The 27,427-nt window shown below is 41.4% G+C and overlaps 1 protein-coding gene across 1 annotated transcript; it reads left to right on the forward strand.

Annotated features, from left to right (window-relative positions):
• dnm3b (dynamin 3b) lies at nt 1-27,385 on the forward strand. The gene is made up of 21 exons (XM_022193495.2): nt 1-332; nt 823-1,254; nt 3,875-3,948; nt 4,168-4,317; nt 6,152-6,355; nt 7,318-7,416; nt 8,449-8,609; nt 8,975-9,117; nt 9,285-9,420; nt 10,513-10,580; nt 11,244-11,382; nt 11,544-11,630; nt 12,727-12,797; nt 12,992-13,046; nt 14,583-14,696; nt 18,712-18,821; nt 20,179-20,293; nt 23,160-23,324; nt 23,597-23,832; nt 23,977-24,150; nt 25,679-27,385. Exons 2-21 carry the CDS (start codon nt 1,094-1,096, stop codon nt 25,719-25,721), a joined length of 2,505 nt encoding a protein of 834 aa, XP_022049187.1. The 5' UTR covers nt 1-332; nt 823-1,093; the 3' UTR covers nt 25,722-27,385.
• Nucleotides 27,386-27,427: the final 42 nt, after the last annotated feature.

Genomic DNA, 27,427 nt, shown 5'->3' on the forward strand with positions numbered 1-27,427 from the left:
GATATGCTGTTGTGGCAGCGAGGCGCAGCTTCGCAATTACACCGCGGAAAAAGCGGAGAGAGAGGAAGAGAGAGGGGGTAAAGAAAAAAATATGGTTAATCTGTCAAAGGCGAATCTCTGACATTCAACCGACCGTAACGAAGCCCCACAGGCGGACGCTGTTGATGCGCGGGGGCTGTTTTCGTGGAGTGAAGCCGGTGCGCCGCCGTTGGCAGGTGGTGCTTGTATAATCGTCCGGGGTCTCGTCTTTGCTGCCTGATCTGCGCGTCGTTTCAGCACTGGACAGCGACCGGGACCGTCGGACAACTGAGAAAACAGATTCCTGTGGCGGGGTAGGCGCACAGCAACACACCGACCTGTCACCGGGGTGTCATTTATATATATATATATATATCGCTGGGTGCTGTTTTCTAGTGGGGTATTATGCATGCAGAGGACGATGCTTTTGTTGTTGCATTCATTACGCGCATTTTGTAGAGCCTTTGCGCGCACGGGTTTGTGCAATGTGACGATGTGGAGCCTTGTGGAGATTCAAATGCCCTTGAAAGTGAAGGCTTCGTGTGTGTGTGTGTGTGTGTGTGTGTGTGTGTGTGTGTGTGTGTGTGTGTGTGTGTGTGTGTGTGTGTGTGGTTTTGTGTCACAGAGATAGACGGAAATGGAGGTTATGGTGGCGGATGTAAGCAACTGCGCAATTGTCTGTCCCTGTCTGTTCATATCTCCCATTTCTGCACCTCTCTCTCTCACTCTCTCTCCTCTGTCTCCCTCTTGGTCTCTCTCCTCCTTCTCTCCCTTCTCTCCCCTCTCTCTCCTCTGCTGCCACAGTCGCTCCGACCCTCGCTTGGCTCGGGGGCAATGCGCGCCTAGATGACTTCACTACATCAACAAGCACCGCGGTAGTCCTGGACTAATATAGCAGCCCCACGTCCCCCCCTCTCTCTCTCCCTCACCCCACCCCCTTCTACTCTCTCTCTCTCTCTCTCTCTCTCTCTCTCTCTCTCTCTCTCTCTCTCTCTCTCTCTCTCTCTCTCTCTCTCTCTGTCTGTCTCTCTCTCTCTCTCTCTCTATTCGCTGAGTCCCTCCGTCTAAAGGCACCATGGGAAACCGTGGCATGGAGGAGCTGATCCCGCTGGTCAACAAGCTGCAGGATGCCTTCAGCTCCATCGGCCAGGCCTGCAACCTCGACCTGCCGCAGATCGCGGTGGTCGGCGGCCAGAGCGCAGGGAAGAGCTCTGTGCTAGAGAACTTCGTGGGCAGGTAAAAACTGACCACTAGAAATAGGATAATCCCTTCTCCTTTTTAACCTTGAGGATGACATAAGAGGCCTATGGGGCCAAGCTCTCTTGTGTGAGAGTTCAAACCATCCCCTGCTCTAAGTCACAGCTCACCATCACCTTGTTCCATGCTCCAGTTTTTCTTTCAAAAACACACACACACAACACAGTTTTGTGGCCACCAGTAGAGGAGGGGAGCTTTATTTGGGTTACAGCAGCACCTTTGGGGATTTCGGCCCAATGAGCACTGACTGTACAGTCCTAGAAATATCTGTCAACCACATAAGGATGGTGTCATGTTCTGCGCCGTGTGAAATGCAGATTGCAGCCGTTTTAAAGACACCATCCTACTGTACACGCAGCAGCTCCCACTCCTGAAAACACACATGAATATTCATGATGTCGCCCTGGAATTTAAAACAAATAGGCTCACTTATGAGCAGCTGCATTTGAGCTGGTTTTTGCTGCCAGACAAGGACCCAAAAACAAGAAGTGCATCTAGTAGGGCTGCACAATTTATCACTTCAGCATTGATATTACAATGTGGGCATGCACAATAGTCACATTACTTTAAGTGTAATGCGAAAAAAGTCCAAGTCCCTCAAATGCATCATGCTACACTTTTTTGCTGTAAAATGCAAAAATCTCATACTCAAAATTTCACATAGCTGTTACATATCTGAGCTGATTTTGATCTAATTTCCCTTAACTGATAAAACACCATCCACTCAAATATATAGCTCTTTGATGCACTGATTTGTTTTTTTATTTTATTGATTCTTTTTAACTTTATATACAAGACAAAGTTTGCTGACATGTAGGCTCCACATGTGCACAGCAAAATGAGCGAGGACCAGGAGAAAATAATGAAAAGGATCACGTGGTTGCAAAAAAGAAATGCCAGTTGGATGGAAATATCACAGTTACAGAAAGGATTATGTTTACCACAAACAGGTACTATGTCAACAGCAGTTTTTGCCATTATACGGTGCCACACTGCTAATTTGTGTGACTGTTTTAATCAGTTCCACGAGGCTTATTTTGACAGGTGCAAAGCTAAGTCTGAATGCTATCCAAAGCAACAACACTATTTTGGATGCCTTTGCTAGTGTTATACTACGTGAGAAAGGTTCCAAACTGTTTTTTAAAGCCTTTTTAAAAATGTATTTCAAATTTACAGCGCAGATGATACCCCTGTAGTTATCCTGGAGGCATTGAAGTCATTTGCTGACAGTTCCTGCATTTGCTCATATTGCAGATAAACCAAGCATCACAATGTCAGTTTCTTCCAATATCATGCAGCCCTACCATCTAGATTCCACCCTGACATTTATTCTTTCTGCCCACTAGCTACCACTGTATGTGTCTGTATGAACCTTTCTATTCTCACACAGTTACACTGGATGTCTCCATGGTTTCCATATGGCTTGTGCATTTCAAAGAGATTGAGGAGCTTTAAATGGATGGCTAATCATAATGTCCCTCAGTGTTCTAGTAATAAAGGGAAGCGCTAATCACTTAATCTCACAATTTGCTGGAAAATTAACTCTATAAATTGATGACTGATTGAAATGAGCAATAGGCCATAATGTCTTCTGTGGCACCGGAGGGATTCCTTCAGAGTTACTGAAGTTAGGCTTTAGACCCCAAGTATTTGAAAACATGCATCATATGATGGAATATGGAGTTTTAGATTAGATTATTTAACAAGCAGTGAGGGTCAAATAAAAGATTCATTAGGTGAACTGTAAAATCCAGTGTAGAACCTGTCAGTATATCTGAGCTGATTTTGACCAATTTCTGTGTCACTTTTTCAAATTCATTGAAGCGCCCCTCTAACTGACTGGAGGACCTCTTTAACCATCCAGACACACAGTTACAACCAATTAGCTTGATTGTCTCCAGTGTAGCCAGATATTGCATGTCCATGCATGTGTACAGTTCCAGATGGATGCATTGATTTAGTCCTGTTCCAGTCCTCATTGAGAGTCGTGATGCTGAGTAATGGTCCGTCTGTCTAACACTGTCCATGAACAGCGCTGAATGGACAAGTAGTAGGCAATTTTTAAAAAACTTGTCCCACTTGAGAGCTTTCCGAGGGTCGATATGTGTTAAAAAGGTTCCTTGGAACTGACCTTGAACATAAGAGCTAGGATTTCAGGTGTGTTGCATGCTTACTGAGCACACACACATTCAGTCTGTGTGTGGGAACCTCCAGGAAATGTTGAAGTCATCTTTTTTTAAAATGAGAATGCTCCCTGTCAGCGAAGCAGCTCTTCATTCTAACCTGCTGTTTATCAGGTCAGATTGTTCTGCACTCGGTTGCAGTTGCAGCAGCTGAAAAGCACACCAGTTACTGTGTTTCAAAATGGCCCCTGTTCGGCTTGTTTTCCACACTGCAGTACATGAATGACACTGAAGGCTCCACAGTAGCTGACATGCCATTATAAAGGGTATAATTATAAGAAATTTGCCCTTCAAGACATCAAAGGAAGAAACCTCAAGATGAGGTTATCATTATGCTATCTATAGCCGCTCTTTGATAAATGTTTACCTTCGCTGTGGTTTGACGTAATGAAGTTTGATTGGCTGTCTGTCCTCAGGGACTTTCTGCCCCGTGGATCTGGTATTGTCACCCGCAGGCCCCTGGTTCTGCAGCTTATCAGCGCTACTGCAGGTGGGTGCACGCATATTTGCACACCCACACATGCTAGCATGCACACATTTGCACAAAAATACTCAGTCAAATACACAAATGCAGTCCTCCCTCTTTTCCTTTTTAAATGGTACTGCCCCCCCCTTGGCTTTTATTCCCTCTCACACTGGCATTATTTTCCTCTCAGACACACGCAGCACAGCCATTAGTAATCTCTGCTTTTCATTTTCTTCCTCTCAGAATGGGCTGAATTTCTCCACTGCAAAGGGAAAAAATTCACAGACTTCGATGAGGTTCGCCAGGAGATCGAGGCCGAGACGGATCGTGTCACGGGGGCCAACAAAGGCATTTCTCCTGTCCCCATAAACCTGCGGGTTTACTCCCCTCACGGTGCGAAAGGAATAACTTGTTCATTTCACTGTCAAGTTAAACTATGCAGTAACACTTCTGAATCTAATTAGACTGTAACAAGCTGTGAGTCATCGTAGTCTCATTCCTTGTATGAATAAGAGTCCTGGGTTATTACAAACAAAGAAGATGGTTTAGTTTGTGAAATGATAACATTTGAGTGAATCGAAGTGATGTGAAAATGAGGCCGCTAAACGGATAATTAAAATGCTCTCAGTTGATATACAACATATTCAAATAAGCTCTGCTGATGTCCTTAGATTGTTTACACAGTAAGAGTGAATGCTATTTTCCAAAACCAGGGCCTTGAAATGAAAGCGATGTGAAATAATGGACTAATTAATTCAGCTTCCCGCCATCTGTGATCCTCCGTCACTTGGCAGGCTTCATTAGAATGAAACTGATAGTGTGAATGAGCTTATATATTAATTCTTTTCAATTGTCTGGTTTAAAACTGAAAGCATGGTCTGCATATCTTGAAATGCTTAGATACAGATGACTGGCTTATTGACAATTAATGACAAGACCCTAAATATGTCATTGTAAAGTGACGTTTTTATTCTGATTTAGTTTTGCATATTAAAGTTGTGTCCCAGTGACATAAAATATACAGTATGGTGGATATACAGTTTGCATAATTAGATGTCTATGGCTCCTAAAACATTTCAAGAAGCTGTGCTCTTGACAGTTGTTAATACTCAGCTCTAATGTAGCCTGACGTCTATAAATGTCAATGAAGTGGAGATTTATGCACCAAATTATTAAAATACATTGTCACATAAGCTTTTTTTTTAAACATAAAGATTAGGTTTTTATAAAATGCTTACACCAGCTAACAGCTAACTGTTGTGTGGCCTAGCTAACGCATAAAACTAGCTAGCTTGCTAATAAAATACCGTAACAGTTGGGGTTAATTAACAGAAGAAAAACTGCAGAGTAATGTGGCTAATTTATCTGACCTGACTCAAGAAATGCTATTTAATAATAGCATAAACTGGTAAAACTTTGAATAAATCAAAAACTGCAAAACATTATTGCAATAATGCTAGGCCAAATGCATTGATTTGGTTAGTATAATAACATATTTCCTTGTCTTTCTTAACAGTAATATCTACATTTGCAAAGGACTGACAGTTATCTAAGTATTATGTACCCTACCCCATACCCTAAACCATATTTGAATGCTAATATAATACTACAATGACTAGCTAACTAGCTATAAATTCATGATCAAAAGTAGCTGGAAGTTCTAAAGGAATGAGATCACGTGTTTAGCAATGAAAGTACAAATAGTTCTGCTGCTGGGCTTACTGAGGTGCCAGTCAGAGACCATTTGCAGTGGACTGACCGTTATCTAGGTTAATTATGCAGCTTAACCCCAGAAAGCTGTTATATTTGGATGTTTACATGATGCCACATTGACTAGCTAACTCAATGACATTGAGCTTTATTGATGCAACTCATGATAAATTCATAGTCAAAACTAGCTAATGGTTTTTAAGGACTGAGATCACATGCTCAGTAATAAAATTACAAATTCAACTCAATCTTATTTCCTGAATCCCTTTATATAGCTGTTAGCGATAACTTGCAGATTTATATTTGGTATATGGGCCCTACCTGCATTTCTAGTAATTTCTGAACAGATTGAGAAATACGGTGAAAATGTTTTCATGCAATGTTCTTTTTTTACTCTAAGTGTTGTTGCTGCGGGAAAGTATAAAAGCCAAATTAATGTGATTAAAATGACGATTGCAACAGATCATAGAAATGTCAGAAATCCCGGTTCTTATGTTGCATTCTCCTCTTCTTGCAGTGTTGAACCTGACGCTCATCGACCTTCCGGGGATCACTAAGGTGCCAGTCGGGGACCAGCCTGCAGACATCGAGCAGCAGATCAGGGACATGATCATGCAGTTCATCACCAGAGAGAGCTGCTTGATTCTGGCCGTCACTCCGGCCAACAGTGACCTGGCCAACTCTGATGCTCTGAAACTTTCAAAGGACGTGGATCCCCAGGGTAAGACAAGGGCTTGGGAGAATAAGAAGGGGTTATTGGGCGTAAAGAAGGCTGCAAGGACGTAGAAAGAAGAACTGAAGTATATTAGGCCAAACAAAGTTGGTTTTTGGGCCAACCAGACATTGAATCTCTGTCAGCTGGCTGGATGGTGCTGTGTCTGACCTTGTGCTTTGACCTCTCTGAATGTGGAATCAGAATTTCCCTGCAGGGATCGATCAAGTGTCACTTTATTATTAGAAGCGAGGGGCAGAGAGAGGAGGAAAATGGAAGATGAGGAGGACTCGAATCAAATGATAAATAAGGAAAGGACAGATAAAAAGAAATCTTGAAGAGATGAGTGGAAATATAGAAACACAAAAGAGGAGAGGCTCAGAAAAAACTGAGTGGGATGATGACGAAGGGTAAGAAAGGAGAACGAAAACAGCTTAATTTAAAAGGCACGATTTTGACCTTCAGACAGGAGAGGAGGAAGAGAGTGAATTAGCTAGAAAAAGGAAGGAGAGAGAGGACATGGACACAGTGACCTTGTGGGATGGATTAATGCTATTAGGCAAGTAGAGGAAAGTGAAGCAAAGCAGGAGGGAAAAGAAAGAGAAAAGATGTAGTATTTGTATGAGAGTAAAAAAGAAGACAGTAAGAAATAGGAGGAAGAGCTGTATGCAAAGCTTGATTAAGACCCAAAGCCCCAGTGAAACTATGTCGTATAACAAAGAATAAGTAATAAATATTTGGTAAATTATCATGAGCAGCAGATGTGTGGAAGTCTCTGTAGGTGTTTTTGCCATATGCTCACTATGAGGACTGTCTAATTCTGTAATAAATGCAGAAAATACTCATATCAAAGAAGCAGATTTTTAAGATTTTGTGCTTAAAAAATGACCCAAAAATATGACACAAAATAGTGCCTCCGAATCTTTGCTACATCCTTCCTCATTCTGTGAGTTTCTGATGCCCTCTTTCAGGTCTGAGGACTATTGGAGTGATCACCAAACTGGATTTGATGGATGAAGGCACAGACGCCCGAGATGTGCTGGAGAACAAACTGCTGCCACTTCGAAGAGGTGTGTTTTAATTTAGTTTCACATTTAGATGTTTATGAATTCAAACTTCTCCCAACTTAATTGAGCAAAATTCATGTTAATGCTCAAACCACACTGTATCAGTAGAAATACTAAAAAAAAAGATACTGTTGCACCATAAAATGTAAATGTAAATTTTGACTTGGTGGTTTAATTGTAGATTTTTGTACACCAGATATGCCTAGTTCTCACAGTTATTTTCTGTCTTCTAGTTAGTTTTAAATATATTCTGTATGAGCTTTGATGCACCAATTTTATAAATTCAGAGTCAAAACTAGCTAGTCGTTATTAAGGATTGAAATTAAAAATAGTAAATTCTGGTGCATAACCTAGCTAACGGAAGTAACTGATAAAACTAGCTAGCTTGCTAATAATTTGCAATTGCGTCATTTAAGCTAGCATTATTGTGGCTTTTTTTTTGCAATTTGAAGTATTTAAAGTTTTATCATTTATTTATTTATCATTTATCGTTATACAAGCAGACTTTTAGTTAAACGAGGGCTTTTATGTGTGTGATTTTACATGTGATTTTATATGTGTGATTTTATGAGCATTGTGGCTAAATATCATGGGGGTTTATTTTACTGTATTTTTATTTTATTGTAAAGCACTTTATGATTTTTTTTTTTATCAGTGAAAGGTGTTATATAAATAAGCTTACTTACTTATCAGTTTACACTGTCATTAAATGGCTTTATAATCAAGTGTGTGGTAATATTCTGTAAATTTACAGTCTATTTTTATTAGATTTCAGTACTCCTTAAAGCTTTTGTTGCTTTTTTTTCTCTCTGCAAACCTGCATTTGCGTGCAATGACAATTAATCTGACTTGGCTGGACTAGTGAGCGGATTTTCTTTGATTATTTAATTGTCAAATGTTCCTCCTGTGTTCCTTCTCTCAGTATTAAAATCCTCTGCCCTCGTTTTACCTTCTTTCACCTCCATTCCTTGCTACTTGTGTCTTTCCAGGGTTCATTATTTGTCTTAATTTGCATCCTTGTTTGTTCACTCCCAGGCTACATTGGAGTGGTGAATCGCAGTCAGAAGGACATTGATGGAAAGAAAGACATCAAGGCAGCTTTAGAGGCTGAGAGGAAGTTCTTCTTGTCCCACCCGGCATACAGGCACCTGGCTGATAAAATGGGCACCCCTCGCCTGCAGAAAGTGCTCAACCAGGTGATCACAGATTTACTCACAGTGCTTTCCAACAGAGCACTTTACATAATTAATAAGAGGGCGGCCTACTTTTTTTTCTTCTATTGTACAGCACATCAGTGTGGGTGATATGAAACTGTCAGTGGGAGGAAAGCGCTCTCACTCTTTCAAGTTGAGCTTCTAATAATTCATAAATCCACTCAGGCGGGCTTTCCGCTCTTTCTCTGCTCTGTTAATACACAGTGCGAGCGTTTGATTACATTGAAATATACAGTCCTGATTGCTGAAGGGTCCTGTATGTCCCAAAGGGCAGTGATGTAATCTGCTTATCAATGGTCCCGTGTGATTTTAATTTGTTCCATTTTGCCGGTTTTGTGTCTCCATAGCAACTGACCAACCACATCCGGGACACCCTGCCAGCTTTCCGCAGCAAGCTGCAGTCCCAGCTGTTGGCTCTGGACAAGGAGGCAGAGGAATACCGGGGATACCGACCTGATGACCCGTCTCGCAAAACCAAGCAGCTGCTGCAGTCAGTACCCAATTTTTCTCACAGCAAAAACATTTACACTAGATTTTGTTGAATAAACAAAAGCTCAATCTGCCTCCATTCTCTTTTCATTAGCTTATATTTTAGATGTCAGAAATTGTTGTTGGTGTTGTATTTATACACCATTTATTTGTTATTTTGCGTTGCAGGATGGTGCAGCAGTTTTCTGTGGACTTTGACAAGAGGATTGAAGGTTCGGGGGATCAGGTGGACACGGTGGAGCTGTCTGGTGGAGCGAAAATCAACCGTATCTTCCATGAGCGCTTTCCTTTTGAACTGGTCAAGGTGAAACTGCACATAAGATAAGATGGCAGTGCAGAAAAACACAACTGGGTGCAATTATATGACCTGTTTCAAATGCAGATATAGACCCCTGATAGTTAAAATCAAATTTTACCTTGTTAACATGTCCATATGGTGTTTTTTATGTGCTAGAAGACATATGAGTGAAATAAGCAGTCAGTGCCATGGCTGAGCATTTACACAGTCAAAATGCAGTATACTGATGACAGTCTCAGAAACACAGATTCAGACTTTGGGCGCTACAAACGTAAAGAACCAATCCTGTCAGCGTATATAGTGGAGCTTTCTGTGTCATTATTCCTCTTCAGAAAATACTTTTGGTTTAGACATGTATGGCTAACTCACTCCAATATTTCAGCTTGTGATAGAGTAGTGGAGCATTGACATAAATTGTAAGTGAGCTGGTGTGCTTGAGCTGCAGCAACTGGCAGAGGAGGATCTGTACATTGTGGACAAAGCAACAGTGCACACTTATATCAGCAATTTTAAGGCAGACAGGGTTCATTTTCATCAAGAAAAACATTTTGTAAGAAATTTTAATCCACAAACTTTTTATGGGCTTTATCAAGAATCGCACATGGACTTTAAAATGACCCAAAAGTGAATCAGGAAATTGTGACTATTTACAGAAAGTAATCTGGATTTTTTTCATACGTTATTCGTGCAATTGTTTTATTGTATACTCTGTATATTTGAGTCTCTGCTTGAATCCGATCATGTGCAATTTTCCTTAAAAATAACAGAGGACATTAAGACACTGTCCTCAGTTGTAGCTTTGTCCCTAAATTACTTCCTGATCCCTGAAAACAAAGAAAGCTGCTTAGAGAGCAGATTTTTTTTCCTTCTCATTGTAAGAAAATGTTTTCTTTGTCAAGAAAAGTTTGAAAGACAAACACCAAACTTTTTTTCCCTTTGTTTTTTTTGTCATTTGTCTTATTTCCTCTGAACCTCTCCTTCACGCTATAATTGCCTTTTATATTCTCTCTATTGTGCCTTTCTTTTGAATTATCCCTAAATAGCTGCACAGTTATCAAAGGTTATTAAAACTGTTTCCACCTTGGTTTTGTCGTACAGATGGAGTGTGATGAGAAGGAAATGCGCCGTGAGATCAGTTATGCCATCAAGAACATCCATGGTATCAGGTGGGAGTTTTGTCTAAAATGGCTCTCTATTTAAACTCATTTTTTCCCACAATCTGTTAAACAAACAAATGCACAATTATGCCACATTTTTTTCTCAAATTTAAAAACAAAATTACTGCCTGTGTACAGAAGAGATATTAAAATTGTTATGATGAATATCATGCCAACAGAATAACAAAATAAAAATACATGCGTTTGGTTTGCCACCAGCCCGGAAATACAGGGTTTGGATGAGAATTTATGTACAAGGGTGGAGCATGTTCTCTTTTTTGCTTTTATTTTTTCTTCAATCCAGGCTCTCTCTCTGAGTTTCTATATTGATTCAGCAGCGGTTAGCCACCGCGACCAAAAAAATTGCCACCCAAGCTGGAGAGAATCTGGCATTTAAAGAAACACAGAATTTTTAGCTTGAATTCCTTCCAAAAAAACAAAAGCAGTTCTGCAATGACACAATAGTAAAAGTTTTAGGAATGATCCCTTTTTGTCGTTGCGACCACATGCCGAATCTGTGGTTGCAACACAAATCAAAAGCAGGGTTAAAAACGGAACCAAAACCAGCACTACTACTACAACAACAAAGTGCATCTAATTTTACCATGTATTAAAGTAAACATTTTTCACTTCTCATCATTTCTTTTCTTGTGTTTTTTTTGTGGGATCCAGGACTGGACTTTTCACCCCAGACATGGCGTTTGAGGCCATCGTGAAGAAGCAGATTGTAAAGCTGAAGGGGCCCTGTGTCAAATGTGTGGACATGGTCATCCAGGAGCTGATCAACACCGTGCGTCAATGCTCCAACAAGGTAACGCTCCGGATCACGTGCTTCCTCGTCCTGCCACAATACACCGGCGCATTATTTCAAGTTGAGAAAATGACGGGACACGTAGAAAACGTCACTTTTCTGTTGGGTTATTTGTTACTGAATATGTGCATGAAGTGATAATCTTTGTGACGTGTTTCCAGCTGGAGTGCTACCCCATGCTGCGTGAGGAGACAGAGAGAATTGTTACCGCTCACATTCGAGATCGAGAGAGTCGGGCCAAGGACCAGGTAATACACATTTATTCATAAGGAAAATCCTGTGGCAAGTATTCTCATCTGTGCATCCAAAACCGACAGCAGCAGCCAGCAGATTTACATTACTATGAATGTACATACCATACACCAATTAACACATTTGTAGAGGTAGTTAGATAGTATTGAAAATCCGCCTTTCTTGCTGAACGTCTGAAAAGATACTTGTTGATTTGGTCATTTTAGGTTTCTTTTGTTCATTTACTCTGTGCCCTAAAAACCCCAATAGTCTCCCCGGGCTTCGTATTCTTAACTTTTATGAAACGTTAAACACTTATGAAACATAACTTACCATTACTTAAAAAATGTTTGTTATTTTACAGATTATTCTGTCAGCTAGGCTAGACTCCAGCCCCCCCCCTACAGAGGATAGATAATAACTGTTAAAAAAAACAGCCCAAACTTCTATTAATCTATATTTTTACAAATGGTAATTAATCCTTTCATATTTAACATTTAAATGCAGACTTTTTAAATTCACTATTTGAGCAGACAATGCCACTATTTATATTGGTTTTAAAATTAGCAAAAAAATGTTGTTGTTTTTAGAATTAAAAATTATAAATAATTATTTTAACTGTTATTTTACAGATTTTTCCTGCTTTGTTAAATTACATAAAATATCTAGTGAAGTCCCAGAACAAAATGTGTTAATTTACATGTTGACTGTAAAAAAAAAAAAAAACAGACAAAAACTGTCTTTAATTTCTTATGACCCGAACTTCGGTTAGGCTTGCATTTTACATTTTTTCTCTGTATTTAGGATAAGAAATAACCAATAGATACAATAATAAGATAATATATAATATTGATTATTTTATTTATTATATTTTATTATATTTTTTATTATGTTAATATTAACATTTAACAGTGTTTTAGGAATAGCAATTCATTCTGTTACCGTGGTGACCACAAAATTATTCTGTTTTACTGTATTTAAATCAGTCAAATATATCAATATTTTACACCCACTTGCTGTTATTTTCACCACTTTCCGTCATTTTCAGTGTGTTTTTTCTTACAGTGTGTTTTTCCCAGCATGTCATAATGATGGATGTTTTGTGTGTTTCAGGTTCTGCTGTTGATTGACATCCAGCTCTCTTACATCAACACCAACCACGAAGATTTCATTGGCTTTGCTAAGTAAAGATTCAGCCTCTTAGCTTTGCTCCACCATGATAAATCCTTTAGTATTGTTGAACACGTCAGTCCAGTAAAAACAAATTCTGAGAATGTGTTTTGTTTTTTCTTTGCTCCTGTCATGTTTGTGTCCTCTTTGTTGACCCTTTTCTCTGCCGTTTTCCAACCACGTCTGTTTTGTTGTTTCTCCGCCGCAGTGCGCAGCAGAGGAGCAGTCAGACTAATAAGAGCCAGAGTTCAGCCGGAAACCAGGTGAGCATTTATCATGTCGTGTGTTACATACAAACAGTGACGCACAAGGTCAAGAGAGTAATGCGCACCCACACAGCAGCAAGATGGCAGAGAGAATACAAAGATCTGATGCAAAACACTCTGTTTCACTGGAGCTTTTGCATTGCACAGAATTAGTAATATGCATTTTACTCTGCCATTTTTTTCTTTAGATTCTGTTATGATTCATTTCTCTTTTAGTGATGCATGCTGTATTATGATTTAATTGGACACCTGCTGTGAACAGTTTGCTTCTTTGGTTTTAAGCTCAGTTAAAGACTCACATTGGGTTCTATTACTTTTTGCCGCCATCATCACTGGTGTTGTTGTTGTTGTTGAGACATTTCCCTTTTGTTTGAACCCCTTCCTGTGTCATCAAGGTGCCACTTTGCATTTCATCCCCATCCCTTAGTGAGAATCTGAGCTGCCCTCTTATGGGTGTCTGTTGGTGAGTATCGCTCATTGTGGGTTATGGTTTGCAATGTCATTTGTGCCTGCAGTAACAACTCTGCCCATTGTGTGGTGCTCTCCAGCACTGCCTCATTAAAAAAACAAAACAAAAAAAACAACTGTCATTTTCTCATTTTCCACTAAGACAGGTCAAGAATGCTCATTGGCTCTGTAGGCTACTGTTGGGCAGAGGCTTTTTCTTTACAACATGTTGCACTAGAAAAGTTGCCATTTTTTTAGTGCCACTGGGTGTCTAAAACCCCCACATTCCTTCCTGTTGCAGGCCTCCTCTCCTCCCGCATCAGGCCTGATTGTAAGAGCTTACTCTCTAACTGTTTACTCTCTAACACTGCCTCCACCCACCAAGGCCTGCAGACTACAAGGGGTTCCCAGCTATAACACTGAAAATTTCATTTGGTTTTGCAGCTACAGCATCACCTCTAAGTTTAAAGGTGTAAAAAATTCAATTTCCTTGAGTATTTTCTGACCGCTTCAGCCACACAACAGCCCTCCCTGTAACAGAAAGGCTTTGTAATGATTTGGGTAACCTCCTTAGTGAGTCTTGGGCGGCGCACGACTGACAGTAATCTAACCTAATAATCACTTGGCACTGCGCCCACGGGCCTGTATGTGCAGGGCTTATGGGGTTAATACACCGCACACCGAACGTGCACACAAGTTTTGTTGTGTTCTCGAAGCACTAAACACAGTGGTCACTTAACAAGCTAACACGGGGCTCTGCTTTGTGAACACAGTTCCCTGAATGAAACCGCACTGACACACGGTCACATGCTCGGCTCTGGATGAGTCACAGACACGATGACACACCTAACCCGACCTTCACACACATCTCATCTCGATTCATGCTTTGATGGTTTACCGCACCTGGACTAGTTTTAACCCTGATGGATTTGTTGTTTTAGTGGCGGATGAGTCGCTTTTTGTTCGACTCTGCAGATTCTGAACTCTTCTTTTTCTCTTTTTGCAAACATAGTTCAGATTTTTTTTTTAAAGTTGCTTTTAGGCAATGCATCTTTCTTTAACTTTCTGACCTTTCCGTCCCCGTAGGTCATCCGCAAAGGCTGGCTGACCATTAACAACATCAGTATTATGAAGGGAGGAGCCAAGGAGTACTGGTTTGTGTTGACTGCAGAGAGCCTCTCCTGGTTCAAGGATGACGAGGTGAGTTCAGAGCTGCTTCAATCAACATTTTTTATTCTACCGATAGAGTCATTTGATTTATCGGTTGTCGATTAAATGACTCTCTGTAATATGAGGGGCCCCTTGTAGTGATGAAATCAGGCAGAAGTGAGTTTCAGCATCTTTTCTGTCACTGTGGCCTGTATGACCTATAATTTACTAGTTTAATTCATTCTCACTGCTATCTTCGTATTGCTTTTTGGCCACAGCGGGCAGCTGTTTTTAGCAAAAACGTAAGTGACTTTAGCAGCAGACAAAGTGTCACATATTTCTGTGAGGATTTAATCTGATTTTCTTTTTCACACAGTTTGATTCATGTTTCAGATGTTAGCCTGAAAGTGCTGAGGATGAATGTTCTTTGTTCCTCTCTTCCTATATCTTTTGGATTTTTCTTTATAAATGTAGATTTTTTTTGAAAATCAACCATTTATATCAGCCTAACGTTGTGCAAAATGGAACCAGCAAACAATTTTATACACAGCACTGGTGAATAAATGACTCGGATCACTTTTTAAAGTGGAATTTTATTGCTTTTATTTCAGCTTTCAGTAATTCACTGATATCAAAGACAGACCAACAACAGCATACTGGTTTTGTAATTAGGAACACCATTAGCCTGCATCGCCAGGATGCAGCATTTGGTCCGTCCTGCTGGCTTTTTCTTGGCGGGCTGATGTCTATCTGCCTGTCTGTGCCTGCTGTACAGGTTGGAGGATATTCTGCACAGCAAGTGTAGATAGGCAGACACACTGCAACTCCTTCAGCCAGTCGGTGTTGTTGCTGCTCTGCTGTTTGTTTATTGGACCTTGTTTAGTCTCTTCCCGTGGTACAGTTCCAAGAGAGATACTCAGAAAAGAGCAAAAAGAGACGAGCCTTACTTATCAAACAGATTTCTACTTGTGGTTCCAGTTTAGTGTGTGTCAGCTCATCTTTGCTATTTTTGAGCATTTAGACATTGTTGAGGAGTTCATCATCACCACGATGGAGCGTTTTACTGCATGAATCACACGTGTGAAGAACTTGGCAACGGTTCTGTCATTCACTCGTTCTTTCCATTCATTTTCTCTTTTGTCTTGGAGTCTTCCCTCTTTTCTCTGTTTCCCTTCTCTCCACCTTCTTCCACTGGGACTTCAGGCATTCACGTCTTACTTTGCAAATTTGGAACAGTCCCAATCCCAACCGAAATGTTCACTCGCAGACACCCAAAATATATGAGAGCGCGCTGAGCCCTCAGACAGCAACGTGGGGCTGCACAGCTTTGGGTCTTACAGATTGTCATTTGAGACGTTAGTGTGGTAATGTAGGAAATTATAGACTCCGCTGGCTTCGCCTTGTGTATTTCTGTTTTACACTCCGTGAACTTTCTATAGTCACATGCACGTGCACACGCGTGGATGCACATGCACACGTTCGCTCGCCCACCTCCCTCTCTCTCTCTGTTAATGTGGCTGGCAGTTACTTTGGAACTGCTCGCATTCTTGGCAGGGAAATCGTGAGCTTTTTTATCCAAACATCAGCCTGCAGTGTTTCAGTGGGGAGAAACCCCTCTATTAAATATCAATACCCCAACTCAACCCCCTCCCTTCTGCTTCTGACCTTCAACTTCCTAAGTAGCTATCCCTTCATGACACCGGGTCGCTGTTTTAAATCTGCAATATTCCACTAAAAAGCTGCACATCCAACCTGTGACTTCATACTTTTGTCACAAATGAACACAAGATCTCAAATAATCACTCATTTAACTGAATGGTAAAATGTGAATTATCATTTGTGTGCATACATTCTCTGTGCTCTGAGGATTTTGCTGATATATTTATCTACAAATACTTCCAGCTTTCCACAGTCATTTGACACCATAGCACTCTAGTATACATCATTGTTTTGTGCCTTCCCATCGCCTACTTTACTTAACATTCTGACCACCCACAGAAATAGCTTCACTCGAGGTGTCTGACTGTATTTTCAAACTCCACTTGATTGATTGGCCTCTTCGTTCCTCTGGCCTCTGTTTGATGCTTTGCAGCCACATTTGCTGCTCCTCCCCCCCTCCCTTCCAGTGGACCACATCTTCATCAGAGCACCAGGCTAGCAGTCTGCACACTTACTCATTCATGCCATAAATTATGTTGAGCTCGCTAGTTTTGTGAGTTAGAGCTTTAAAGCTTTTATCGCTCTGGCTTGAAAGTTTTAGATTTTGACGCCCCGGTTCTTCACAGCAACTTGTCAAATCTGCAGTTAGTGTTGAAAATTGGTGAAACACGTTTATTCCAAAAAAAAAAAGAAAAAAAAGAAATGAAAAGGAAGTGGTGAGTGTTAGAGTGCACGTAGGACAAAATACAGATGGATACAGATCAAATACAGATTATAAATAGATTAAAAAGGGGTGAGGAGGAAGCAACAGATGCAAAATAAATTGGAGACCTGAAATGGCAATAGAGAGACAGAGAGAGACAGACTGACAGAAGAGGGTCCATGCCCAGTCTAACCAATGTGCAGACTACTGTACACCAGTATGACAATGAACAGGTAGTCTGAACACTGGGTGGACGGAGCCGGAGTTAAGAGCCAGGCCTTGTGTGCTGTTTTCTGCCATTCCAGATGCTCGTGGCTCTGTCGTCTGTGCCCTCCCTTTCGCCCCTCTCCATTTTGGCAGCAAGGATCCCGTCTAACGAAAAAGCCCCGCAAAAGCGCGATTCGCTCTCTCATCCGAGTTCGCCGCTTTCCCCCTCTCGGCCGTCGTCGCACATCTCTTGGCCTGTTTGTTTGTTTTGGTGGGCGTCTGAGCTCTGGGTCCCCTCGCGGTCCGTCTTGGTCACGCCGGCCATGAAGAGTATCCAGCCTTGACGTGGCATATTCGCTCAGACGACTGGGACAGACTGGCTGCACGTTCAGGGAGGGGATATTACAAAAAAGAGGGAAAGAGAGAGACGGAGGGGGGGGGGAGAGGGAGTGAGAAAGAGAGAGGAAGAGGGAGGGGACCCGTGTGACCATATATGGGCCGCAGTGACCCCTTGGGGAATACAACTCAGAAGGATCTGCAGAGTTTTCTTGTCTTCTCTTCTTCTTCTCTCCTTGTCTGCTTTCATTCTTACCTGCGACCATCTACCATCACTTTCCAGACCGTCGCGCCAGATGTGGGCTTTCTTCTGCAAATCTTTTGCAAATCCACTTTGGTGTTTCTTCTGCCTGGTCTCTCCTCCTCCTTCAGCCACCGTCTCTTTAACTTCTCCCTCCTTCCCTGCCTCTCTGTGTGCTGCTAAGCACTACCAGATGTTGAGTTTTAACGCCAGGCTGTCATTTAATCTCTCTCGCTCTCTCTCCCTCCTTCAAAAAAGAAAAAAAAAAAATCAGGCAGGAAGTGGGCCCCTCTGGAATGGAAAGAAAAAATATTGAAAAAATATTGAGGGGGAGGGATAAAAGAAAAAAAAAGACAGCGTTAAGAAAGATGGAGGCCGGGATGAAGTGTAAAATGAAGAGCAACCTAAGGATCTGTCACAGCTTCTCGTTGAATCTGTTAGAGCCTCGGCCTCAGTCACATCAACACTGTGTCTGAGCGGTGCATTATCAGGACCTCCACAGCTCTTATATATATCAACGTTTCCCCGTGTCTTTACCAGAGTTTCCTCAGCCTTTAGCTTCCAGCTCTCCTCGGCAAAAACGCACCGTGAAGAACGACTGTGTCTTGACCCACACTGTAATGACTTCCACATGTGCGCTCCTTCTCCCGTTTTCTTTCTCTGTTTCTGCTTCTCCTTCTTCACCCACTCCCCCCTTTTACCTCCCACTCTTATTTCTCCGCCATTCCTCCTCCCTCCTGTCACCCCCTACTCTTTTCTCCTCAGCCCCTCTTTCTCCTCTCCGTCTATAAAAACCTGATTTCACCTTTCATATATTGCATTTGTTTGAATGAGAAATCATGAAAATAGCAGTGACAGGTTTTTTGTTCTTAGCTGTGAAAGTGATCGTGATCCATACTTTCTGCTTCTCCCATTCACAGGAGAAAGAGAAGAAGTACATGCTGCCCCTGGACAACCTGAAGGTCCGCGATGTGGAGAAAAGTTTCATGTCCAGCAAGCACATATTCTGCATCTTCAACACAGAGTCGAGGTCAGCTGCAAGGCTTTCAAAAAGCAACTTTTCTTTAGCCTTTGTCATGTTTTGATCTGCAACTGGCTGCATAAACAAAGACTTCTGAGAGCAAACACATGCAGCAGACGCAGGCCTTTGTGCAGAGGCTGAAATGTGTTTTGGATTATGTGTTATGTACAGTATGTGTGCATGCATAGACTGCATGCACTGATAGAGCCGGGAAGTATTTCCACTAGATGTGCAGCTCAGTTTATGAAGTGTGTCATTTGTAGTTTGCACAAAATGCAAAATCAAATGTCATAATGCCAAACATCTTACAGTGAAATATTAGAGGGAGAAAAACTGAGATCCTAATGAGCCGATGATAAAAAGACAGAGAACTGAGGAGAAGGATTTTTTGAGGCCTTGATCTTGCTTCCTCTGCAGTTCCAGAGCATCTTTTCATAGAAACACGCTGAATTTCATGCAAACAGTCCTGTAAATTGATTGTTGTTTTTCAGCGTAAGAATGTAGTGTCTTGCAGATTCGAGTTTAATGAGACCTCGTTGTGTTTGTTTTGGAGAATTTGATTTATTTATCGATGCTCTTTTCCACTCAACATTGAAATGAAAGGCTCACAGGTTCATCTACAAATGCAACCTGCAAGATTAGGAGACGTGTATATTTTTGGGGAATGCAGTTTGGTCCTTTAGGAATTCACTTAATAGTATTTTTCTCATTTAAAGCGTGACGATAAAGTAATGTTTAGTATTCGTGCCTTCCTATACCGTGTGGGAATGTGATTAGATGTAGACTTGCAGGCATTCCTGAATATAGGATGGCCTCTCTTTGACATAAACTGTTTGCCTGAAGAGGTTCTAGCCACAAAATTTTGCGAATAAATGTGTTTTTGCGAGTTAGACATTGTGCGAGAGTCAGTCTGAAACTCAATCATATAGAGGAAAACAAGCAGCTGATTGCAGGACTGTAACTGATCCAAACCACAGTGAATCTGTGTAAAAATGTACATCATCATGCCTGAGCTTTGGCTGATTGTTGCAGCGTGTCCTGTAGAAAGAGCAGTTCATTTTCTTAATCCAGTTTCCAGGTCTTCTTGGCAAGAAACTCATAAATTGTTAAACAACAAAGCATCCCACTTGGAAAAAGGCACATATGCTAATAGACCGTCAATACTTCCAGATGGCTGAGCTTTATCTGTTTTGTTGGGCAATTTTAGGAACAATAAGGAACATTGCTAAATAAGTATTCGTAAATTGCTCTGATTGAATTCGAACACTTTAGTGCTCAGTGCATTCAACAGATGTTTGTGTGAATTGTGAGGTCTGCTGTGATTTCCACTCACTTACATTATGCTCTCCCGTCTTGTGGTGTTCAGGAATGTGTATAAGGACAATCGCACTCTGGAGTTGGCCTGCGACTCTCAGGATGACGTGGACAGCTGGAAGTCTTCCCTCCTCCGTGCTGGGGTCTATCCTGAGAAGACCGTTACGGTTAGCAGACTAATTTATGTTTTCCTACTGCTGTCTTGTTTTGCTAATCTTAATGTTGACTTGTAATTCCTCTGCTGTGTCTTCGTTGCAACTATGTACTATAATGATTCCTCAGCTCCTCGGTCTCTGTTTTTATGGAGTCCTTCATTTATAACATTATGTTTATGAGGGTTTGTGTTTTTACTGTTGCTTGCTTTCTGTTCTGTAAAACACTTTTCGTTGCATTCTATTTGTATGAAAAGTGCTAAACAAATACAGTCTAATTGATTCATTTATTCGTTAATTTTGGTGCTCTGTTCCGTCTGCCCTCATCACTAATAGCCCTGGCTTGTTAATTTTCATTTTCATTTGATTTGCTCTTATTTATTATGAAATCAAGACATTTCAAAGTATTTGCTTTGGAAAACAATGTATTAGTGTGCTCACATTATGTACTATCCTTCATATTTATTGAATGTTTTAACTCACAATTCTGCACAGTAGGTTAACTATGTTAAAAACGGTGAGCAATACAATGTACAGTGGGTACGGAAAGTATTCAGACCCCTTGAAATTTTTCACTCTCTGTGTCATTGCAGCCATTTGCCAAAATCAAAAAAGTTCATTTTATTTCTCATTAATGTACACTCAGCGCCCCATCTTGACAGAAAAAGACAGAAATGTAGAATTTTTTGCAAATTTATTAAAAAAGAAAAACTGAAATATCACAGGGGCTGCACAGTGGACTAGTGGTTAGCACTTTCGCCTTGCAGCAAGAAGATCCCGGTTCAAATTCTGGGGTGGGCCTGGAGTTTGCATGTTCTCCCTGTGCATGCGTGGGTTTTCTCCAGGTACTCCGGCTTCCTCCCATAGTCTAAAAATATGCTGAGGTTAATTGGTTACTTTAAATTGCCTGTAGGTGTGAATGTGAGAGTGATTGTTCGTCTGTATATGTAGCCCTGCGACAGACTGGCGACCTGTCAGCTGGGATAGGCTCCAGCACCTCCCGTGAGGATAAAGCGGTGTATAGAGAATGGATGGATGGATGAAATATCACATGGTCAGAAGTATTCAGACCCTGTGCTCGGTACTGAGTAGAAGCACCCTTTTCAGCTAGTACTGCCATAAGTCTTCTTGGGAATGAAGCAACAAGTTTTTCACACCTGGATTTGGGGATCCTCTGCCATTCTTCCTTGCAGATCCTCTCCAGTTCTGTCAGGTTGGATGGTGAACGTTGGTGGACAGACATTTTGAGGTCTCTCCGGAGATGCTCAATTGGGTTTAGGTCAGGACTCTGGCTGGGCCAGTCAAGAACGGTCACAGAGTTGTTCTGAAGCCACTCCTTTGTTACTTTAGCTGTGTGCTTAGGGTCATTGTCCTGTTGAAAGGTGAACCTTGGTCCCAGTCTGAGGTCCTGAGCGCTCTGGAAGAGGTTTTCCTCCAGGATATCTCTGTACTTGGCTGCATTCATCCTTCCTTCAATTGCAACCAGTCGTCCTGTCCCTGCAGCTGAAAAACACCCCCACAACATGATGCTCCCACCACCATGTTTCACTGTAGGGATTGTATTGGGCAGGTGATGAGCAGTGCCTGCTTTTCTCCACACATACCGCTTAGAATTAACACCAAAAAGTTCAATCCTGGTCTCATCAGACCAGAGAATCTTATTTCTCATAGTCTGGGAGTCCTTCATGTGTTTTTTGGCAAACTCTATGCGGGCTTTCATGTGTCTTGCACTGAGGAGAGGCTTCTGTCGGCCCACTCTGCCATAAAGCCCCGACTGGTGGAGGGCTGCAGTGATAGTTGACTTTGTGGAACTTCCTCCTATCTCCCGACTGCATCTCTGGAGCTCAGCCACAGTGATCTTTGGGTTCTTCTTTACCTCTCTCACCAAGGCTCTTCTCCCACCATTGCTCAGTTTGACTGGACGGCCAGGTCTAGGAAGAGTTGTGGTCGTCCCAAACTTCTTCCATTTGAGGATTATGGAGTCCATTGTGCTCTTAGGAACCTTGAGTGCTGCAGGAATTCTTTTTTCACCTTGGCCAGATCAGTGCCTTGCCACAATTCTGTCTCTGAGCTCCTTGGGCAGTTCCTTCCACCTCATGATTCTCATTTGCTCTGACATGCACTGTGAGCTGTAAGGTCTTATATAGACAGGTGTGTGCCTTTCCTAATCAAGTCCAATCAGTTTAATTAAACACAGCTGGACTCCAATAAAGAAGCAGAACCATCTCGAGGAGGATCAGAAGAAATGGACAGCATGTGCGTTAAATATGAATGTCGCTGCAAAGGGTCTGAATACTTCTGACCATGTGATATTTCAGTTTGTCTTTTTTAATAAATTTGCAAAAATTTCTACATTTCTGTTTTTTTTCTGTCAAGATGGGGTGCTGAGTGTACATTAATGAGAAATAAAATGAACTTTTTTGATTTTGGCAAATGGCTACAATGACACGGAGAGTGAAAAGTTTCAAGGGGTCTGAATACTTTCCGTACCCACTGTAAAAGAGCCTCTTAAATTCAAAATGTGTCTCGTCCGTCGTAGTAAAGAGACAGTTTTTTTCAGCTTTGCTCTTCTGTAGGTTTCCAACTAAGTTTGTGATCCAGTACCACACTTAGAAATTTATTTTCATAAGCTCTTTCGATATTAGTATAATTGATCTTTATCTGAATTACACAGTTTATTGTTAATGCCTGATAGTGATAATTTTTAAATTATTCTTTATTTTAATTTATTCATATATAACAAGGCAAAAACGGAAAAATGTTCTGCATTTTGCACCAAGTTATCTGAAATTAAGATTTTCACTTCATAGCAGCATGTAAGCACTGTCTTTCACATAGTCTCCTTTCCTTTGCAAAAGATTTTACTCTTCTGTCTCTGCAGGTTGAGAGTGAGACCACCACCACCTCAGATAACTTCTCCATGGACCCTCAACTGGAGCGTAAAGTGGAAACTATCCGTAACCTGGTGGACTCTTACATGGCTATTGTCAACAAGTGCATCCGGGATCTCATGCCCAAGACCATCATGCATCTGATGATCAACAATGTAAGAAACAAATCACTTAAATGTTCATTTACATGGGCTGTGAAGACAGAGAGATTACAACTAATAATAGTGACAAGTAGCAGTAGCTTTATTGTCATTATGTTGAGGTTAGACAACAACATAACTATATTTGGACAGTGTTCCAAAGACAATAAAAATTAATAAATAAGGTTGACAATGCTTTTGTGAAAAAATGAGCTGCAGACAACCTGCGCTTACTTCATGTTCGCATTCTTGATTCAACTTCCTCCACTACCTCTTCCTGCCACCAGGTGAAGGACTTCATCAACGCAGAGCTGTTGGCCCAGCTCTACTCTGCAGGTGACCAGAACGCCCTGATGGATGAATCCCAGGAGCAGGCCCAGAGGAGGGACGAGGTGCTGAGGACCCACCAGGCCCTCAAGGAGGCGCTGGCCATCATCGGTGACATCTCCACCTCCACTATCACCGTCCCCCTGCCTCCACCTGTGGACACCTCCTGGGTGGGAGGATCCAGTGGTGGTCGAAGGTGAATTAAATCAATTACACCCAATGCTGACTGTGACTATTTGAAATGAAACCAAATGATGGTACTGTAATTTGAAAATACAATTTTTAGCTGAGTTCTTTCTTCTCCAAGCATTTCTCTGTTACCATATCCTTCCTCCTCCAGGTCTCCTCCACCCAGCCCCACTGCTCCCAGGAGGATGTCTTCAGGCCAGCGCCCGGCTCCCCGAGGGGCCCCACCACCTCCAAACCGCCCAGGACCCCTGGGGCCCTTCAATAACAGTGCTGACAGCCCTCAGGCTCCCAGCCGCCCCAACAGGGCCCCTCCTAGCATCCCCAGGTGAGTGCAGCCTTCACCTTCACTGCTCTTTTGATGTTTTCAAAACGCAATTTCTCATTGAATCCGTGAATTACTTTTTCTGACTCAAATATGGAAGCAAGTACAAATTATTACATTTCAAGACTTACTCACTTATTCACTAGGTTATTTATCCAAAGTATATACACAGTGTATATTGTACATCTATAATTGAGAATGTCCCATTATTTATTGAAAAACTAAAAAACAAAGAACTCTGCTAACAGTATAAACCATTGAGCTCCTTCTGATCAGCTTAAGCCTCAGCTGCTCTCAACAACTGCTTCCTATCCGCCGTTAGATTAGCGTTAATGCTTTCTAGTCATTACATTAAATCTACTCTACAACTGTGGCTTCTATAGAAAGTCACACAACAACATTCAGCAGTAGATGCCATCTAATGTTAGCACAGGATCCCTGTTAGCTACAGAGTTTATTAACTTTTGTATGTATTTAGTTAGTTTAGTTGGACTAAAAATTGAATACATGTGTAGGAAAATGAAAGACAAAACCAATTATTTAAAGAAAAAAGTTTTTTACTCATAAAAAAATCACATTTTGGGGAAAGTGCTTATTGATTTTCTCACTGAGATGGGAAGACTGACACAACGGTTATGTTTGTGCTTTACTGTAAATATGAAATTACCATCAGCTGCCTCCTTAGTGTAGCAAAAGGCTGTAAAAAGCTAGCCTCACTTGTTTTCAAGACAACAAGATTTGCCTTTAAGAACCTGTAAAGCTTATTGATTAACAAACTGTGTCTAATCTGTACAAAAGCCTGCATTTAAAAATGCTTTGCTGTGCTATTATATTGGAGTAATGAGCAGAACCAGACTAGTTGTTTTTTGTTTTCCAGTCTTTGTGCTAAGCTAACTAGCTGCTAGTGGTAGCTTGACATTTGGTGTACAGACATGTACTTAAAGGCAGAATGGTAGCCAGCACCTCACAGGAAGAAGGTTCTGGGTTCAAACCTGCTTTCTGTGAGGAGTTTTCATGTTTTACAGCTGCTCTAACTTCCCCCCGTCATCCAAAGACATTGCGTGGTACGCTAATTGGATAATCTAAACTGTCAGTGGGTGTGAGAGTGTATGGTTTGTGTTTACCCTGTGGTGTACCAGACTCCAGCCCCCCTTCACAGGAGTGTAGCTATTAGATAGATGGAAGGACTTGAACATAGCATTAATCTACTCATCTAACTTTAAACAAGAAAGCAAATGAGCATATTTCCCAAAATGCCCAAATTTTCAAAATCTCAATGGTGATGCTATTTTTGGTTGCTGTATGTGAGCCATAGAGGAGATTTAACGCCCAGTATAATGTGTGGATAGTTATTTCAAACAATAATATTCCATTTTTCTGTGTCTTATTCATAAGACAAACATCTTTTATTGCTGTGTAAACACAAAACAATTAATCTCTTTTCTAATCTTTTTTTCTATTATCTCCTTTTATTTACCCTTCCTTCTCTGTGACACCTCTACATCACATCATTATTTACTTATTTCCTCAGTCGGCGGCCCCCGCCATCTCCAACAAGACAAGTCCCACCATAATCATCTAAAGGGGTTCCTCCTCGCTCCCTTATCTCCTCCCTTCATCCACTCCATCCCCTCCTCTCTTAGCCATGGCTCTGCTGTCCTGGTCTCTCCTTTAGTGCAGACACTGAAGTCTTTGACCCCTTTGACCCTCAACTTCTCGCCAGGTGACGATGTCCATATATCTATGTACAGTATGGTACTTGTCTTGTGGTGTATGTGTATGTGCGCTTGTTGCTTGCCTGTGGTCCAGGTTTGCTTAGCAGGTCCACTACCCAGTATCAGTCCCTGGAGCCTCTTTACCCCCCCTCCTCTTCACAAATCCCTCCGCCAAGTCAGCCACCGACCCCACTTGCTGCTTCTACATGAAAATACGCTCAGCAGTCGTACTGCCCTACTCATTCCAAAATGCAGCATGGCACATAAGCTGCTTTTATTGCATGGGAGTGCGTGTATGTAGAGTGTATGCGTGTGTGATTTGTGTGTATGTATAAGGGGGAGGGACTAATTTGCCTATATGTAGGCCGAGTTTGATTTAGTATTGTATTAATTTATTGTATATGGCCCTCCACGCCCTCAGTGTTAATTATCAGCTTGATGTTCTCTTAGGAACAGAAGTTGTATCTTAGTGTATGTGCGTGAATATGCGTTTTTTGGTGTGCGAGTAATACCGTGTATGTGTGTGTGCGTGTGGGTATGTGAGGACACGTGTGCATGTGCCGTCTGTCTGCACGTTTGTTGGCGTTTCAGTTCTATTTGTTTTCATGGTCAAAGCTGTTAATGATGAATCATAAAACCCTCGGGGGTAAAAATTCAATGTTGGACTTTTGTGAGTTGTTCCTGTGTTGTAGTAGCAGCCATACACACATAGCAAGGCTGAGGAGCACCTTCAGTATTCTCTATATGGAAAACAGCCTCAATAATGCATTTAACCTTGTCATAGGTGTCCACCTGTGCTGTACCAATGGTCAAATTGTGACCCTCGCAGCCTTAAGCTCTGATTCAGATGCTAGCTAGGGAGATGGATGGGACTCAAGAAAAAAAAAGGGACAACTTCTTGTGCCCAAACACTAGTTCCTCCTTGAAACAATGAACTTATCTCCATTTAGCCTTTTTCTCAGGTTTGACTCATGCACCTCCATGCATATCACAAACTCTTCCTTTCACCCTCTTCTAGCCTCTTCTTTCCTCTCCTCACCAACACTGAAGCCGGTCAGTCAGCGTTTGCATCAGAGCTTAAGGTTTCTATTGTCATTGTTCAAGTGCTTCTCTGTCAGTTTGTTATTGTGTATGTGGGCCTAAACTGTGTTCTGATGTATATAGGTAATGATAAGGAGATACTGTACCTGTGGACTATAAAGACCTCATCAAGGATCCTAGCGCTTTAATCGTTCTCTGTGTCTCTATTCACTTAATGCTCTCTTCTTCTCCGATTTAGACTGCCTTACCGGCATGAATTACAATTCTGTATTGCCAAAGCTAAATGTAGAAGGAAAATTGTTAAGCTGAAAAAAATAAAATAAAATAAAAAAATCCGCCGAAGACCAACAACAAAATGGTTCCAGTTGTAGTGAGATGGCATTGATTAGCAGAAGGCATAATAATTAATTGGGGAAATGCATCAGTTGTTATTTTCTGTGTCTCTGTATCGCTCCTCAATAAACTTCTTCCTCATAATGTCAGATTTTGTCAACAGTCTTCGTTATTTGAACTGCTGGGTTTTG

Source organism: Acanthochromis polyacanthus, chromosome 9 (assembly GCF_021347895.1).
Source record: "Acanthochromis polyacanthus isolate Apoly-LR-REF ecotype Palm Island chromosome 9, KAUST_Apoly_ChrSc, whole genome shotgun sequence".
NCBI lineage: Eukaryota > Metazoa > Chordata > Actinopteri > Pomacentridae > Acanthochromis > Acanthochromis polyacanthus.